The sequence below is a fragment of the Lampetra fluviatilis genome, chromosome 16, assembly GCF_964198595.1.
Source record: "Lampetra fluviatilis chromosome 16, kcLamFluv1.1, whole genome shotgun sequence".
Lineage (NCBI taxonomy): Eukaryota > Metazoa > Chordata > Hyperoartia > Petromyzontiformes > Petromyzontidae > Lampetra > Lampetra fluviatilis.
This window is the reverse complement of record NC_136290.1, coordinates 9,909,907-9,928,759: the sequence shown is the minus strand read 5'-3', so window position 1 is coordinate 9,928,759 and position 18,853 is coordinate 9,909,907. Positions and strand designations below refer to the sequence as shown.

At 42.1% G+C, this 18,853-nt stretch overlaps 1 protein-coding gene across 6 annotated transcripts in view; it reads right to left on the bottom strand.

Annotated features, from left to right (window-relative positions):
- SCYL2 (SCY1 like pseudokinase 2) overlaps nucleotides 1–18,853 on the bottom strand; it is a 31,032-nt gene that overhangs the window by 11,396 nt on the left and 783 nt on the right. For 2 of the 6 annotated variants that reach the window (XM_078863676.1, XM_078863678.1), the window contains exons 2-13: nucleotides 16,728–16,931; nucleotides 13,450–13,607; nucleotides 11,366–11,510; nucleotides 9,996–10,145; nucleotides 8,978–9,202; nucleotides 8,246–8,362; nucleotides 5,890–6,015; nucleotides 3,497–3,673; nucleotides 2,704–2,715; nucleotides 2,423–2,545; nucleotides 1,487–1,600; nucleotides 495–627 (exon numbers count right to left, since the gene is read on the bottom strand). In XM_078863676.1, the coding sequence (XP_078719802.1) occupies nucleotides 495–627; nucleotides 1,487–1,600; nucleotides 2,423–2,545; nucleotides 2,704–2,715; nucleotides 3,497–3,673; nucleotides 5,890–6,015; nucleotides 8,246–8,362; nucleotides 8,978–9,202; nucleotides 9,996–10,145; nucleotides 11,366–11,510; nucleotides 13,450–13,607; nucleotides 16,728–16,913 (1,666 nt within the window). In that variant the 5' untranslated portion in view covers nucleotides 16,914–16,931. Of the gene's footprint in view, nucleotides 1–494; nucleotides 628–1,486; nucleotides 1,601–2,422; nucleotides 2,546–2,703; nucleotides 2,716–3,496; nucleotides 3,674–5,889; nucleotides 6,016–8,245; nucleotides 8,363–8,977; nucleotides 9,203–9,995; nucleotides 10,146–11,365; nucleotides 11,511–13,449; nucleotides 13,608–16,171; nucleotides 16,199–16,727; nucleotides 16,932–18,853 lie in introns of those variants that run through there. The other 4 variants (XM_078863679.1, XM_078863680.1, XM_078863677.1 and 1 more) reach the window with 3 other exon arrangements.

The following is an 18,853-nucleotide window of genomic DNA, read 5'->3' as shown; positions in this document are numbered from 1 at the left end:
TTCAACCACGTACACTTACATTGCAAAAACATGCATACACATATTTAAACGGGGAAAAATAGACCTTCCCGACACGAAACTAGTCCGACAAATACATGTTATGAAAAAAAAATTACGCCCTTTTATGTAACATTTTAGTGTATTCTTTGTCTAATCTTCATATTATTTAACAACATACTGCATTTGGATTGTTCCACACCCCCGCATGTTGCAAAACATCCAAGTATAAAAACATACAACGCAGGATCTTCTTGCAGAAAAGAGTCCATGGGTGCACAGCGGCCTCCTGGGTAATTACGCAATTCATTAATCTACGTGCTCACATTTCTCATTTCAATTGTGATTTAGATTTTTCTTTAGGTTGGGCAGATGCAACAAATAATGTCAGCCATAAGCTCGTCAGCCGTAATTAAGTTCAACGATGCGACGCAGGCGACACGGCGCACGCGATCGCTTTGTGGTGCGTGCAACGGAGGTCCTCTGCATGTACGTACCTAGGATGCCCATGAGTACAGCAGGCTCCTTGGATGGGATCTGCTGCAGGAAGGGCAGGATTTCGTCCAGCACGTACCACTTGTCCATGTGCTCCAGCAGCTTCCCCAGGCAGACCAGGGCATTCACGCGCACCTGACAGAATGGCGTGTGCACATGTTGACAATTCAATCTTTCGATGTTAATTTTTACGTTCCAATATCGCCCTCAACAAAGTATGCATCGGCGCACATTACGAGGGAACGGAACGGTGCAGGGGCCACGGAGCAACAGGAATAAAAAAAGAAACCCGTAACACTGTCAGCGGCGAACACCGACTGAGCAAAAGTAAATTGCAACCGAGCGCAAAATAAAGTGCAGCCGTGCGCAACGAATCGCGTAAGAAACTTAAGTAGTAAATAAAATAAATGAAAAACAAAGAGACAGTTTTTGTTTAAAATTTTACATTCTATGGGAAGGCAAGTCTGAATAGGTGTCTTGTACGGACCACGGATTTGAGAGACAATACAATTGTTATTGACATGGTCAATACTGCATCCCTCCCCCCAACCAATCTCCCCCACTGGAGTGTAAATTGGATAACGAGCACTGAGTGTGCATGCTAACGGCGAGCTACAGTGCCTGGCGCTGCGTTGAAGTCCACTTGTGGCGCAGGGTTATTTTCACTTAACGCGCTCGCAAAAAACAAAGAGGAACTCTCGTAAAGAACTTTGGCAGGACCTTTTAATGCGCTGGAATAAACACGGCATTAACCCATAAACTGGAACGACGGCAAGCACGGTGATGATAAACGCACGGTACAGTGAGCTGTGCGCAGGTGTTTGCCTGTACGCTGATCTAACTTGAACGTTGCAGAAAGGAAACTTCCTATGAAAAACATTCTACCGTGCTCCTTGCTTTGAAAAAATAAATACATCGGCAGGCTTAAGCATGCAGCGGCACCTCGACACAATAGGGCCTTTCAGTAGCTATTCGCAGAGAAGGAAAGACTCACCGCTAAAGACGTGGTTTGCAAACAGGAGTTTTTGATTCTAGGAATCAAGGCGTTCTTCATCGACGGGTACTCAATGAGGTTGGCGAACGTAGGGATGATTCCCAAGCAGAGTTCCTAGGGAAACACAAGTGGCAAGCGTGAAACATCACAGGAGCCTGTGTGTCGACCAACATCAAACACACCACACTGAGCCACTGTATGGCTAAAATGAATGAGGTCCGTCTTTCAGTAAAAAATGTTTGCGTCTGCTTAAGATGTCCATGCATTGATTATTTGACGACTAATTAAATTAGATAACATCAGTTATTGGGCTCATTTAGACTTTGCAAATGCTGCTTATATTACTGTGCAATACAAGTTGGACTTATTTAGCAGCATCTCATTGCAACCACATCTCAAGATGCTGTAGAGAACAGTAGGACAAGGGCATCCTGGAGGTATATTTATGTATTTATTAATACAGCGAGAGAGAAAGCCATGTGTAGAGGATAGTCTTGAGGCGAGACTTGAAGAGCAGCAGGAAGTTGACAACATGGCTGACTGGGGGAAGGGAGTTCCAGATTATAGGGGCAGCAGAGGAGAAATAGCAACCTCCCACTGACAGCAGGCTTATACAGAAGGCTTTGATTGCTGGAGCAGAGAGCACATTGAGGAGAGTAGAGTGAAATGAGAGGAAAAAAACAGGCAGGAGTTCATGGAGTATGTTTAAGACACCGACTGTGATTTCGAAACTTATCTGGCATTGGATAGAGAGCCAGTGGAGGAGCCTTGAGTATTGGGGTGGCCACGCTTATGGGTGCGGGTGAAAAGACTGGCAGCGTCATTCGGCATCATCAGAGATTATGTTGTACTCTAGACGGATGACGGGTACCAGTGGAATACAGCTCGCCTTGCTTGAACAAGGTGGTGCCATTTCACAATATGCACTGCCCCCACCTGGATCTGTGTGGATGGAGCCTCCAGGGCTCGGAAGATCATGGGAAGAACGTGCTGCTTGATGTCTTCTGCCGGCGTTTTCGTCAACAGCAGGTCCATTTTTTGCAAAAATATCAGCAGAACCTGCGGTAAGTGAAAATGTACAAATTACAAGTTTGTATTTTGGACGATAGCCAAGGCAACATAAAGACCCCACAATTTAATAATTGTAGTGTTCACATTGACAGTCTGGTACATGCCACAATAAAATAACAAGCGGTTTCAAAAGACACAAGACTCACCATGTTGCTAGCCTTCATGCAAGCAGAGGTGCAAGTACAACGATACATATAATTAATGGCGAGCATACCACTTACACATCACATACACTGTCACAGCACGTTGTCCGGCAAATTTACGCAACCCTATTTTCATTATGGTTGAATTTACAGTAAGGATTATTGCACAAACACCTCACTGCTCTCAAAACACTAGATAATTGTGGGCAGACGCATCAAAGTCCGACGCTGTCCAGCCTAGATCAACACCAGTAGCAGCTGGCAAATTGATATAATTGAAGAAGAACGCGAGCGACTCCATTCATTTCATGAGGCTCTCAGAGCATAGGGTGAAACGTTGGACATTATGCCGTACAAAGATTCACATGGAGCCTTAACAGATTGTTGGGGCAAGTGCTGTTAAGCAAGCGCCTATGAAGGCCGACACGACAGACGAGGGAGTGGTGCGGCCAGCATCACGCCTGGTCGCCTTTGCCTCCGCAGTGCTCATATTTTGTTTTTTTACACACCGCACCAGATACTCATTTGAGGCCCATTCAACGTCGGGGGAGGGGCCCAGGACCGCTTCAACTAATCGTCACTGCGTTGTTGGCCGCGAGCGGGAATCGACCTCGGGTCGCCAAGGTTTGGTACCGCGGCGTGCTTACCGCTGCGTCACCGGCTCCCCCCCCCCACTTCCCGAGGCAGCGCACACGGTGGCACAACCTCAAAGCGCGGTGGAAGCGCGGTGGAGGAGCAGCGTCGCACACAGCGCGAAAAACCGACAGCAGCAGGACTACGACGTCGTTGAGCGTGCCTGGATGGGCTCCTGCAGCTTGAAGACGGGGATGAGGTCGGGCAGCACCATTCGCACGTACTCCTCCTTGGTGCAGTCCTCGGCAATGAGCAGCACGTTTGGCAGCACGAAGGGAACCATGTCGGGGTTCACAAATTCCGTGGTGAGGCTGGGAAGCACGCGCTGCTGTACCACCCTCTGAAATGAATGCCACAAGGTGGTGGTGGTCGTGGTTAAGCCCTTGCACCTCCAACAGATAAACCACTGACATAATTTATAGTATTCAGGCTCAAGATCTTCCTCTTTAATCCTGCCTATTTTGCCATACGAATTCAATCAATTATTATTATTTGCCCAGGATCCCCATGTCCCACTGTTCTGTACGGCATCTTGATTGCAATATTGTATGATACTTTGTAAATCCAACTTGTATTGTACAGTAACACAAGCAGGATTTGTGAAGTCGACATGCCTCTCCAGTGGTAGATTTGTTCTGATTTAAGTAGTTGTTCAACAATTATAATCAATGCAGAGACATATGTACATCATCACGAGGTGAGTAACATGTCACTCCGCTGCCAATCCAAAGAAATGTCACTAATTTGGATCACAATTCAATTAAAGAATCAGTTATTTTAGTTGATTGGCTTTAACTGTTGATTGTTTTTTTTAGACTAATTTTTACAGTTTTGTTCTGATCATTAGCCTAAAAATAACATTAGCATATCCTTGTCAACCAAGACAGTACGATGCTGAACAAAGGCCTCTCTAAGCAGTTACCCTCTTACCATGAAGATAAAGCAATGAAATCGGCTAGTATGACAACATTTTCAACAACATTTTAAAAATTGGAATTATCACATGCATGATGTGACGCCTTTATCAAAAGCATTATAATCTATTTTAATCAATGTTTTAATGCATCGTTAAATACCTATCAATTAACAAATGCATTTCAACCGGCATGCCAATGTCCACCCCTGATTTTAACATCGCCATTATATGGATATTGAGAAGAAACTATTTCTAAACGGAGCTACGTCGCTCTTTTTCAGAAGCGACCTGGCCACAAATGCGAGCTCAACGAAGTGGCTTATCATACGGAAATTGACGGCAGGTTCTGCAGGTTCTGAAGACTTTGCAGTTTTTTACTGAATTTTTCTGTTTGCGCATAGTCACTTTATGATGTTTTCTTGTTCACGTTTTTATTTTTTGTTTGTTGCGGTTGCACCCGATTCAAGAGCCGAATGGCTCACAGGGCGATACCACATAAATTAGACTGAAACTAGAGATAAAACCCGGAGGGACTCAGAGAAAAATCCACGCGACCACGAGAAGAACATGCAAAATCCAAATATACAGGCATCAGGGTCAGGATTGAACCCACATCCTCATGTATCCTAGGCTAGGCAGTTAACATCTCGCCATTGTGGCGCACTTGGGTTACGAACAGCGAGGTTGTTTGCAAAGCAGTGACAATTCAAGGCCGTAGCTACCATCAATATACCAATTAGTCTCTTTCAGTGGTCTGGCTGTAGGGAAGTACACTCACCAGCTTAAAAAATATAATTTCCAGCCCTTTGTCCGTCCACTGCTGTTCGAAATCCTCCCCACACCATATCAGTTGTGTGAGCATACGTCCCCAAGGTGGTTAGTACTGGTTGGTCAAAGGGGGTGTGCCTCAAGACCGGTTCAGATATCAGTTGCCACTGTTAGCTACGGTTAGAACTATAACTTAAGTTAAATCTTGACTTAAAGCTTTCGTGACCGCAGGAATTCATATTCTTTGGGTCTTTCGGTAAAGTCACGTAGATAGGTTGAACCTACTTACGTGACTTTAACGAAAGACCCAAAGAATATGACTTAAGTTGCCAGTATAGGTGGCGTTTGACTTCTATATTTGGCGGGGCAGGGGTTCGCTTTGTCCCTCACATTAGGAATCGCGGGTGCATATCATTAATTACTTTCTTTTGAATCTTAATTGTAGACTCCTGGAAATAAATTAATAAAGGTGGCCAGTTTGGGGGGGGAGGGTGGGTCAAACTCCACGCATGGTTGCCAGATTAGTAGCACAGAGCGTGAACCAATGTGTCACTACTCCACCCCCCACCAGCTATACACAAAGGGCATGTCCTCAAAAGCAGACGGAGTGGTGCACACACACTACAGCAGTGGTTCTTAACCTGGGGTGCACGCACCCCCTGGGTGTGCGAGATGCCCTTTCTGAGAACCAAAGGGGTGCAAGGCTGCGGTAAAGGTTAAGAGCCACTGCACTGAAAGCAAGCAATGTACAAAGAGGTACCCCCTACCATGCCAATAAAGATTAATGGTGAAGTAAATTCTAATTACATTACCTATGATAAAAACTAAATCTGCGCCTACGATACTGCGCTGTAAGCAAAGGGCACAAGTACCTTTGGGAGCTTCGACAGGACTTTGGATAAGCCTTTGAAGAACTGCGATTTCTGCAGATTGTCGCGCTGAAACAGGGTGTCCAGGTATTGCAGCGTCATGGCCCCTACGTCATCAAAGTAGGGAATCTGCGATGAAACGTCAGAACAAAAGTGAATTAGGTTATACCAACACCACTCTATTTTTTACGTCGTTTTAGTTAGCAGATGAGAATACAAACAATTCATGGAAATCTAGCATTGATAAAGGAAACTAATTTGGATTTACCTTTATTGAGCACTGAAAATGGTGAGATACAGACTAATGATGGATGTCCTGGAAAAAAACCTGATAACGTACAATAGAGAATTGTTCATACTGTGAGATGTGTTAAACAACGTGAATTATGCAGTTCATTGTGTGCTCATCCATTGGGAGGTTCCAAAATCAAAAGTGGACCGTCAAATGTGTTTGAATGAAGAAAATGTGGATAAAAGAATTTTAAAAATATATATATACAACTACGTTTTTTCAAGATACCTTTTACATGTAATAGTTCTTACAGTTAAATAATATTAACTTTATGCTCCAATAATGCCTAATTTGAGAGCCTTGCCTATTCCCACTTCAATTATTAATTGATCAAGATAAATACCCTTTATGCAGGGAAGGCTCAATGAGTCCGAATACTTTTATCAGGAGGGTCCCACATTGGGACGTTTGACCAATTCCATGAACCCTTTCCTGTTCCGAGACATCTGCAAGTTGCTGGGTGGGTCCCGTTGACCTCCGAATCTTGTAATGTACAAGCGGCTCAGCGTTAATTTTATTTAGAGGCATAGCGCCATTGTTTTTAAAGACATTGTACTCACCGCAGAGAACTATAGCAACACGACGATAGCTGGCGCCAAACTGTGCCATACGCCCTCCCGACCGCATGGCCTTGTGGGAGCAACGGGACCGATAATTATTTTTTATTTTAGTTTTTCTTTCGGTTTCGTTTTTATGATGTACAACAAGTACGTCATCGGAACGGGAAATGGTTAATGAGCTGCAGGAAACCGGATTACGTGGAAACCCCATGTATAAGAGAGGATAACGCTTATAGCACTACATGCATACAAATCCATAGCTGTATTTTCCATCTCTTGACCATCTCATATTGATAGTCCTAGCCCGCTTAAAGATAGCTGTTCATTATTTATGTCCATGGTGCACTGTACCAACATTCATCTGTTCTTCATGTCTGCATATCACATTGAGTATCAGCTAACATTAGAGATGATTTAGCCAACATTTACTTTATTATCCGCATTCATATGAACATAGTAACATATTTGAAGCTATTTTTCAATGTTTCCCTGCCACTCATAATAGGCGTGCCATCAAATTTTACATGTAAAAGAAATACCATTGGCACTGCAGCTAATAAATGAGAATGACTTTTTTTAAAAGTCTAATCCCTAAACATTTTGTGCCCAGTATTGCACTTGAGGATGTGTTCTTTCATGAACAGAATGTCAATGCTAATCTGCCTGAAAATATAATTACCTAACAAAGATCATCCTTTGTGGAGCACAGTTCTGGTTCAAAATTTATTCAGCTTCATTCCACATTAAGGGCAAAGATTAGCTTGTGAGTGCTTTAAGCCAACCCAAGTCATCTCGGTTACGAAACTGCTCTGTGGAAGGGCAGACGGGCATAAATAATTACACACACAGAATAATGCCTCCAATAAAGCTTGATTCATTGCACCAGAGAGATTACAAGGATTTTTTTAATACTGAATACACTAACGCCACATTTCCACCACCGCTGGGAAGTGAGCCGGCTCGGTTAATTTAACTGTGCTCGCGGGCTCGGCAGAAGTGCCCACAGCAGCCTTACCGAGCCCCTACACGGCATTGTATGGGCCTCCTTAAAAGCAGGCCTTGTGGCTACCTCTCAGAAGATAGCCACACGCTCTCAGGAGGACGACCGGTGACATGCTGCACATGTATAAACACACACAGCGGAAGATTGTAGCGATATTTTATTTTTGCTTCCTAACCTAGGCCCCATCAGTAGCGTGTGGGCTTCTTGCATTCTTTTTTTTGTCCCGCTGTTTTTGGACTGCGTCTTGAGATGCTGTCACACTTAGATGCTCTATAAATGTAAATTGTTGTTGTTATTCAAACTATTGTTTCATGATCATTCCCCTTCAGCTGCAGAAGATAGGAAAGATAGTTAAGCGGAGAGGGTGGGGAATCCGTAGCATTGAGGGTTGGAGCCTACGAGATCACGTCACTCGGGAAGCATGTGGACATGATCCAAGCTGTCCAATTCTGGTCGTGGAAATGTAGGATTGGTGTACATGTATCTCTTAGCAGTGGGGGGTACCTTGGCCAGCTGATCAGCATCGGGCCGTACAGTTGGTGTGACATTTAGGAGCATCTTTAGGTGGTCACGAACATCCTCTGGCACCTTCTGCATTACCGATGGTCCCAAGTTACTTAACTGCACACAAGAGTACAAAATGCAATGAATGAACAATTAAATTCAGTTCGGGAAAACATGAAAAAATTCAGCTTTGCTTTATACTGCAGGCCGGTCAGACTGGTGCAGCGCTAAACCCAGTGTCCTCCACATTTTTTATCATCACCCTAATGGTGGCTATCTGGAAAACATCACCTTTCTGCTTTTATCACTCTCCTACATCTCCAATGTCACCCTGTTTACCAATACAGGGCACAGTTAAGGCTGAGTCCCTTTAACATCAAGGTCAACAGCACAATGTGAAACACACAATCTAGCACACAGATTCCATGGCCACTTTAAAAAATTTGTTTAACATAAAGCGTTCGCAAAAACTCACCCCCACACGTAAAAAAATACATTACTTAACTACCAATGAAACATCCCGACAAAGGTTAAGAGGGAAATAATAAACATAAATTACGGTAACAACAAAACAGGGAGCTTGCAAATAGAAACGTTGACCTTATAAAACACCGGCACACACGTGGACAGAATACCGCATACAGAATCCAGACACACGAGAGGGGGATCCATAATGCCGCGCTGCTACAAAGTCGGGAGGCTGCGGTGGCATTTCCCCTGTCCAGGGCTGACCTTGTCCAGGTGGCGACTGAAGCTCTTGAACATGTCGTGAGTTCCGTCCATCTGAAATATGGGCTGCCCCTTGTTGAACACGGCATACATGAGCATGCCCAGCGAGTACATGTCGCTGGCCACGTCGCAGCTCACGGACAGGATGTACTCGGGAGCAAGGAACTCAATCCGGGGCTGACACATGGGCGGCAGATCCGGCACCCACTCTTTGCATGTGAAAGTCACCTGCAAAAGCCACGGACGCCAACGCGTAAGCTTGAAGCAAGATGCAACTAAAAAACATGTGATTGCCTACCGTGTAGAGATATATATACGGTGGGTGGTGGATCGGGAGGGCCTAAATTCAGCAGTAGATTGACCACTGTTGATGATGATGCAGACGAAGACAATGATGTTAGCTCAGAAATATGCCTCAAGGTTTGCGGATGAGTAAAAGACTTCGAATTTACTTTCACATGTACTCCGGTGAAATCACAGCGACGTCAACTCTCGTACTTTTTAATACGTCACCGCAGTAAGGTCACTGCAGTGCTCCCGACTGTAATTTAAGGTCGTTTTATCAATCATAACATTTCAAAGTTGAATCGGATGACCTGTGAAGCACAGCCCGTGTGCTTATTATGCATCTGCAAGATTAGAGCTATTTGTTATTTACCCAGTTGTGGTTTCTTTAAATTCATCCATGACTGTATATACAGGACAAGAGAGTAAAAAAAAACTATGATATAGAATTATGACATCAACAAAAATTACGATGTTAATGTTTCTACCGGTTGGCCTTTATTAAAAACATCAATTGTAATGTTGACCCAAACTGTGTTTTTCTACTCTCAGTGTCACTTTAATTGCCCAGTGTTCTGGACTAAAATGTTGACAAATGCTGCCGATGCTGCAGCAGCAGCAAAACGCAGCGTTCCTTTACTCTTTAATTTGCATTGATATTAAAATGCACATGCACGCTGCCGTGCATGCGAACACGCGAACACACGAACAAATGTGCAGTGTCCACAGATATCACCTCTCGCTCGGACGGGTTGCTGGAGGAGATGCAGAAATCAAACCCCATGATCTTCCATGCCCCATTTTTGTTCAGGACAATGTTCTCCGGCGTTAGGTTACCATGCACCATCTTAACGCCATTGTGTAGAAAGGACAGGCCTTCTGCGAGCTGTTTAGAAACAGAGAAAAAAAAAACGTGGGGTAAAAGCAGAAATCAAAATTGCACATCGCTTTCAAACTATATTTTTAAAAAAATTATTGCTGTGGTTTTCCCACCTAATGATGATTGCTTGTGTTGCAATCGAAACGTCGTGATTTTATTTATTTTATTTTATGCCTATGTGACATTACCAAAAGAACCAAAGAGTATGGATCCCTGCAGTCACAAAAACTTCAAATCTAGATTATATTCACTCATCAAAAACACTCCAGACACAACACACTCTGACTATTGAAGAGGTCGCATACATTAGCCAATGATGACATGCAAGCTTTTTTGTTAGGTGCAATTTTCAATGCATTGACGGGAGCAGGGAGAAAAAAAACGACACTCAAATTAGGCACTTGTGTTCGGAAGCACACAGCGAGCGCTGTATTTATGGGAGGAATTTAAGTGAAATGTGCTAAATAAATAATCAATGTGTAGCCGACAGGTCCTTTTCCCAAAATGTCTCTGAAAGGGTCTCTGTCAAAATTGTTGTTTTATTCTTTGCCATCCAATCGGAAAGGGCTTTTTTTACATTTCATTGACACATTCACAATCGATGTGGAATAACAACATATCTTTATAAATGTGCATATATTTCACCAATGCCCATAATTCAAGTATTGTATAAGGGCAGTGTTGGCTAGAAGCTGGCAGCGAAACTCATCCCTTGCAGGCATTTACAATGTGACAATCTGGAAATATTTTCAACTGCCTATAATTCGCAAAATTATGTAATTTTACTAATACAGACAATTTCTCATTGCAAACGACACATTGTCTCAGAATGCTCTGAAGCCGGTGAATGGGTGCACAATGTCCCACTATAAATAAAGGTGCATCGACATGCAGAGGTACATTTTACATTTACAAGTATCTAATGTATAGATTGCCCAGGAACAAATACATTGTGTGTTGTCAAGTGCAAAAGGTCAGATTAGAAAGAACAAACATTTAATCCAGACACAAGCACTATCATCTTAGACTACCCATTAGGGACTCATTCACTGGCAGCAATTCATATATTCATCAGGCTACCCCTGAAGCCGCCATCCGCTGGCTCACTCACCAACCTCGTCGACTTTGAACAAATACACGTCGCGGCTGGTTGACCCCTGCACACCATACGGGGAAAAACAAGGGAGTCAGAGGCCCGAGTGTGCACTCTCCCTGGGTCCGCTTACCTGCAACAGCCCGTATTTGGTCTCCACGTCGTGCAATTGGTGGTCGCGAATCTCCAGCGGCACGGGACACGGGAGATTTTCGTGCTGGCCAAGGACATTTGACAGACTCGCAAACACGGGCTCTGTGCAGAACGCCAGACAGTCCCTGCCAAACCAAAGTCGATGCTATGAAAGGCAGCAATTGTTGAGCATGGTCATACTCATTGCTGTATTGTCTAATGCAAGAAACTCAAGGCCCTGGTAGTTTGTGTTTCATGCAGAGCAATGCAGCATTCTATTATTAACCAACAATATCTCCAAGTCTTGGCTTAAAGCTTTCGTGACTGCAGGAATTAATATTATTTGCGTCTTTCGGCGGAAGAAAGAGTTTCTGATGACGATTGCTTGCGTTGCGATCGAAACGTCGTGATATTTTTTTTATTTCTATCTACGTGACTTTACCAAAAGACCCAAATAATATTAATATCTCCAAGTTCATGGACAATGGTGTACAGGACAACTAAATCAGTATAAATAAATATTAATATATATACACACACACACCGCCCTATGTCAATCCACTGCCATGACGGTCATGGGGGATGTATGACCATATTTCACCAAGATGGTCAGTGCAGGTTGGCGAAGGCAGGAGTGCCCAGGACCAGTTCATATATCACTCACCACTCATCAGAGGTCGCAACCGGGTACTTGATACCCGTACCCTACCCCATACCCGGCTACCCGTACCCAGCCAGGTACGGGTACGGGTACCCATTTGCGACCCTGGTGCGGACGGGTACGGGTAAGGAATCAAAACCCGTTTGCGACCTCTGCCACTCATGTGAGCTCTAGCCATGGATTCAACTCAGGTCATTGGGTTCTTAGCATAGGGAGCAAACCATTGTTCTCCATCACACCACCCCATTCATGTAAATTAAATTGATAACGCACGCAATGATGTGTTAATTACTCAAATAAAACAGATTCTTACACTCAAGATACAAGCATTGAATTGCAGAGTATCGATTATTTCTGATGAATTTAAATTACATGCATATTATATGCTAACATAATTTAGATTAAAGTAGAAATAATACAAATGGGATGGCAAAAAAATCACAAAAAATAATAAATTCCTGCATTGAGTCAAGATGCAAAAATAATCATATTTCTAAACAATTCTGGCTGTCAAAATAGTTTCATTTTCTCATTGGTAACTGGACAACTTACAATACCCTCAAAATACCAGGATAATTCAGGGGTGCGACTCACCACTGTACATTTGTTTTCTCAACATAACCTCGTTATTTTCATTTTTACATCCTGTAATGTTATTGTTATGGCTTTTTAACATCATATATATCAAGAAGAGATATAAAAGGTACAAATATAGCAATGGATCATCAAAACTAAAACTCAAGCCAGTTCTGGAATGCACAAAAATCCAATGCCGCAGGAGTTACTGTACGGTACACGACAAACCTGTGACTGTCTGACGCATGACACTCCGGCTGAACATGGAGATACTGCCAACAACAAGCCAGCGTTGCTGTGAAAATGTATCTTTTTTAAAAATCCTTTATATTAAGTTCACTTGCTTGCTTGCTTGCGCGCTTACGACCGTGCAAATCTTTCGGTCGTTTTTTAACCCACTTCCCGTGATCCAATCGAGCTGACATTTTGCACACAGACTCGTTGTGCGTGACAATTTATTTTTGTGAAATTTTTTTCCCAAAATTTTCCACTTTTTAGGAAAAAATAAATGTCATATTTATTTTAAATACCAATGTGATAAAAATTAAACTCTTACTCAAGAAAAACAGAAATGAATAATAAAATAAAACCAATGCCACGCATATAAAGATTTATCGTGAAAAACTTTGTTTTTACGGGTGAATTTTTTAGCTTTCGTGAACACAACTTTCCATTTTTTACTTTCAATTTCACGAGTACCCCCTCCAAAAAAACCCTCATTATACGCAGGAGACAGTATGCATTATTATTTGAACGATACATTCACTTTCATCATTAAATTGTTATATCGTGTCACACACGAAGCATTAAAAACCAGTCCCACAGCCGGCCGAGGAGGGGTCTGAGACCTGGACTCCTCGATGGGATGCTGCACGGTGAGCAGGCGCGGGTGACGCAGCCTTGTGAGTTGCTGCACGCCACGCTTCAGAACCTCCACCGCGTGCTCGCGCTCGGTCCTCCCGAGGCGATCCACTTGCTTCTTTTCGAATACAAACACTGCCACCTCCTGGAATGGAGACGCGACACAGATTTTGTGTAGGAGAAAAAAAACATTCGAGCTACTACTAAGACTACCGCTGGTACTACAGCTGCTACTGATACTACAGCTACTACAGATACTACAGCTGGTACTACAGCTACTACTGATACTACAGCTACTACTGATACTACCGCTGGTACTGCAGCTACTACTGATACTACAGCTACTACTGACACTGGGCCACTAAATATTTCCACATCCGGGCTGCGTAATCGGTGCAATTGTTCCCACAAGGTCTTGCCAAGGGGGAAAATTAACCAATGTTCATCAATCATGAGTACACTGGGTGCCTATTGTACAACCTTAAAGATTTTGACTCTTCATTCATTGTCCTGCTGGACAGCTTGTCTTCAATAAATAACTTTTTCTTGTTGAGCAACTTTTTAAGATATCAAGCTTGTGCCCATCACCTTATCACAGCATGTAGTATCATAAACTTTGCATTACGATGGGAATGATTGTGCGTAACTTTGTAGTTGTCATTGATTTTGACCTGTAGTTCTCTACATACAAAGCTTAATTCTGCAGAAGCCCCCGACATCGATCTGTGCAACTTTGTTGCCCCAGCTGCCGCTGAGACCCTCATGCATGCCTTCCTCATATATCGACTCGGCTAACACAACTCTCTCCTTTATGGCCTCCTGAAATCCCTCACCTCCAAATGCCAGGTGATCCATAATGCCAGTGGCAGACTCCTCACACACATCCATAAACAACAACACATCACCGCAATAATACAAACCATTCACTGGCTACCAATCCACTCTTGGATTAACTTCAAGATCACCCTCGCCAATGTCAAGATCATCCATGCACTCGTCCACTCCAGCAACCAAGGATGTCTGGCAAAACCCCAGTCAATTATTATCCTATAGGCCACTATGTCTGAAGTTCCCCTCCTTCAAAATAAATCAGCAGACTACCTGCTGGATCTCCTCACTGTTTCTAAGAACAAATGTGACCTAAGGTCCTCGCTCATTAACGCCCATCTCTAAACCTTTATAAACAGTTTGCCTTCAGAAGCTAACCCCCCTTTTCCTGATGACGACCGCTTGTGTTGCGATCGAAACGTCGTGGTTTTGGGGTTTATTAAAATTGTATTTTTATTACTGAAAGAACCAGAATATGTCTACATTTTTAACTGCCAGTACGCTCACTCAGGTTCAGTTTAATAATCATTTCTACAGTCTACATTAGACTACCAATACACTCACCAGCTTAAAAACCAGGCTACGGTCTGTCAGGCTACAGTCTACATTATCGACTGGCAGTATGCTCAATTTTTTTTTCTATCTACGTGACTTTACCGAAAGAACCAAAGAATATGATTTCCTGCAGTCACGAAAGTTAAGTCAAAAAAATGCTGTATGAATCCAAATTGTGTTGTTCCTAAATGTTTCTGCCGTATAAAATTCGAATCAATTTAAATCAGTGTACCCCATTGTCCCGAAAATACAAAAAATACACCCTCTCGTTTAACATAAACAAAATTTTCACTTTCAAATAAATTTAATTATTCATATTCATCACACACATGAAACAGCCATCAGGATTTTAAATAATACATAAGCACTTTCAAGAGGCTCTTCAACCACAACTGGATGAGATGTTTACACTATTAATCATTAAGCATAACGAGAGCAAAGCTAATGTGACAAAATACAAACAAGCAGGGGGTACGTAAACAGAAATAACTGTTTACATAGTAATGATCTATTTAATGGATGAAAACCCCATCAGCTGGTACGAAATTGTATATAAAGGCAACATAAAAAAAACAGGCCGAGGGTAAATGGCCCAAAATGTGTTCATGAATTTTACACGCCTAAGTATTGCTTGACAGAGATGTAAAATGTATGCCCTCAGCATGTGATGATTAACCACCCCACTGACACTCAATTAATTGTAACGATTGTGCCATGTTCAATTATTTTTTTGTCTCATTCGTAATGTCACGTATGTTCTGCCTCTTTAGTTTCATCAGCCTAGAAAAAAAACATTTGCACGTAATGTGCATATATTGTAAAAGATAAAATCCTTGACATTATAATTTCATCAATGTATCATGAGTGCCAGAATTAATATGAATCTACAAACCACGATGTGCATATTATGCTCCCAAAGAATCAGCCAATTTTATCCATATTACTACTCCATTGTACAATAAAACTATTGCCTCAAAGAATAACTTTCAATTAATTTATAAAAGTTGAAAAAGCTGTACAATGACAGGTGATTTAAACATAGTAAACACAGGTAATTGAAACTTTCTATTTGCTTTTTACTTCACGCTATAGTAACAACAGCTGTAATAGGCTTTCATAACATATGCATTGCTAAGGTAGCCATCAAATTAATTCAATGATATGTTTCATAGAAGAAGACCTGATGCAGGGAGTGATGAGAAGGCAACTGGCACTATTTGCATACATATGCAGGATAAACAACGGGAAAATTAAAAAGTGTGTTGTACAGGAAAAATGAAAGGAACTAGAAATAGAGGAATACCTAACGCAAGAAGATGTCCACACCTGTTTGGTAGACTTCTTGAAGCCATGGTAAATGTACAGGAAAAATGAAAGGAACTAGAAATAAGTATAACCCGTAAAAACAAAGTTTTTCACTATAAATCCTTTATATGCATGGCAGCGAACTTAATATAAAGGATTTAAAAATATATTCGCCTGTGGAGGACGCGGGGATCGATCCCGCGACCTTTGGCATAGAAAGCGAGGGCGCTACCAACTGCGCTACTCCGCCACGGCCTGTGGAGGGGTTACGCTCTGGGCTCTTATACTGTGAATGAGTTCTATTTGAATATATGTAAAATACATTTTTTTTGCCTAAAAAGTGTACAATTTTGGGAATTTTTTTTCACGAACATTAATTGTCTCGCACAACGAGTCTGTGTGGAAAATGTCAGCTCGATTGGATCACGGGAAGTGGGTTAAAAAACGACCGAAAGATTTGCACGGTCGTAAGCAAGCAAGCAAGCACGCAAGCAAGCAAGCAAGCGAACTTAATATAAAGGATTTAAAAAAGGAAGACCTAACGGAGAATGGGCTCGTCAACGCAAGATGTCCACACCTGTTTGGTAGACTTCTTGAAGCCATGGTAAATCTTCCAGGAGAGTGCTGGCCCTCCACTGGCGACATGGCGGGTGATTTCAAACTCGCGTGTGACCGGGTTGCCCAGCACCACCGACACAGCACTCGTCACATCTGCTGTCACCTTGGTGACGGTGCTCTTCAGCTTGTTCAGCATTGACTCCATGGCAGTCTGCAATGTCCTCTGCCCACCGGGACAACGGGCACAAGACAAGGGACAAATGCTGTTTCCTGCCATAACACCAAGTAACCCAGCAGCATTTGTGAAATAAGCCGTTTAACAATCTGGATAATTTTGATGTAAAGCTTTCGTGACTGCAGGGATTCATATTCTTGGATCTTTCGGTAAAGTCATGAAACGTCGTGAGAATTTTATTGTTTTATATTTTTATTCTTTTATTGTTTCCCTTCTACGTGACTTTACCGAAAGAACCAAGAATATGAATCTGGATAATATTGATATAACTGATTTGTATAGCCAATAGATCGATAGACCGAAACATGATCATTTACATGTCTAGACAGAACAGAGTTCTGCTTATACATATATATTACAAGAGGCAATTATCATCATCATTAGTTTACTGACTCTACACCATGTGGACAACCTAATATAATAATTACACATTCATCCAGGAAAGCCACACTGATTTTCAAGATTTTTTTTCTGAAGAGTCCTGCTTTGAAATGCCTGAACAACAATAATTTCAATGTATGACATTTGCTATGGGAGGAAAACAGAGAACCCGAAAGAACTCCATGTGAAATAAGGGGAGAATGTACAAATTCCACATATCAAGAGTCAGGAATAAAACCCAGTGTTACCAATGAAAAACCAGGACTACAATTCTTGCAGAATACAAAAATGCTTATATTGACACGTCCGCCTAATTGGTTAACGTGCCGGGGCGAATACGCTGTTGGTATGTAATTATACTCATTTCAAAATATTCAGTTGCACTATGTATGAGTCCATCATTAAAAGAGTTGAAATATCCAGCAGAAAACAAGGGGATGGTATGCAATTGTAATACAATACTGCAGTAATGTGTAACTTTCACGACATACGAATCCTTTACCCTGACAGTTGTTGTTACATTTTCATAAGCGGACTAAAGGATACGTGTTTTTTTCCCGTCTCGTTTTTTTACCGTTACATGTTTATCGTCTTGTGCCAAATGAGTTTTATCTCTCAAATTTGCAACAAAAAATACATTTGCACATTAGCATATCATTTGAATACATCGTAAATCATACATTGCCACGTAAACAATTAATGTATTGTGAGTGGAGGAATGGATTTCCATTGTTAAACAATGCAATGTTGTATGCCTATCCTTAACACATAGCAGTCTTCTTCGTAAATCATACATTGCCACGTAAACAATTAATGCATTGTGAGTGGAGGAATGGATTTCCATTGTTAAAACGATCCAATGTTCTATGCCAATCCTTAACACATGGCAGTCTTTTGGTTGTTCTAATTTTGCATTACAATGGTTGATGATTAGCCAATGCATTTCGCATAAAGGTCAAACCAGATGATACCGATGGACGTGGCGCTTCCGTTGACATTTGCAATGGGGTTATAACAACACTGATGTTGGCCGTGCACGAATTGCATTATTACGAAATGGGAAAGCCGGTGTAAATAACAAGTACAGTAAAGGAATTATACCCAGCAAAATCAGCTTTTACTGTATGATGTATACGTCAATAAAGTGTTATCAGGTTCATTCCGGACATACAAACCTCTGGCGTGACCGTATATCGACATAATTCTTACGAAGTATAGGATTACTGATTATCGTTGCCAGTTTCACATACTTTAACATTTACATCGCTATTCCACGTGAACATGTTTACAACTGATATTCGTATTGCTGCGTTTACTTAAACGTAACATAGCAGAGATGTTGTGCGCGTCATTGCACTGATAAAAAGCATTGTTGTTCGATACCCGGGTACAATACAGCTCTAGCATCAGTGGTGAGTGATATACCAACTAGTACCGAGTAATCCATCGAGCAATAACCATCGTGGTTAAGTGCTGTACAGACAAAAAAACACAGTCGTTGAACGGCAAAGGGCCGTACTTGTTATGTG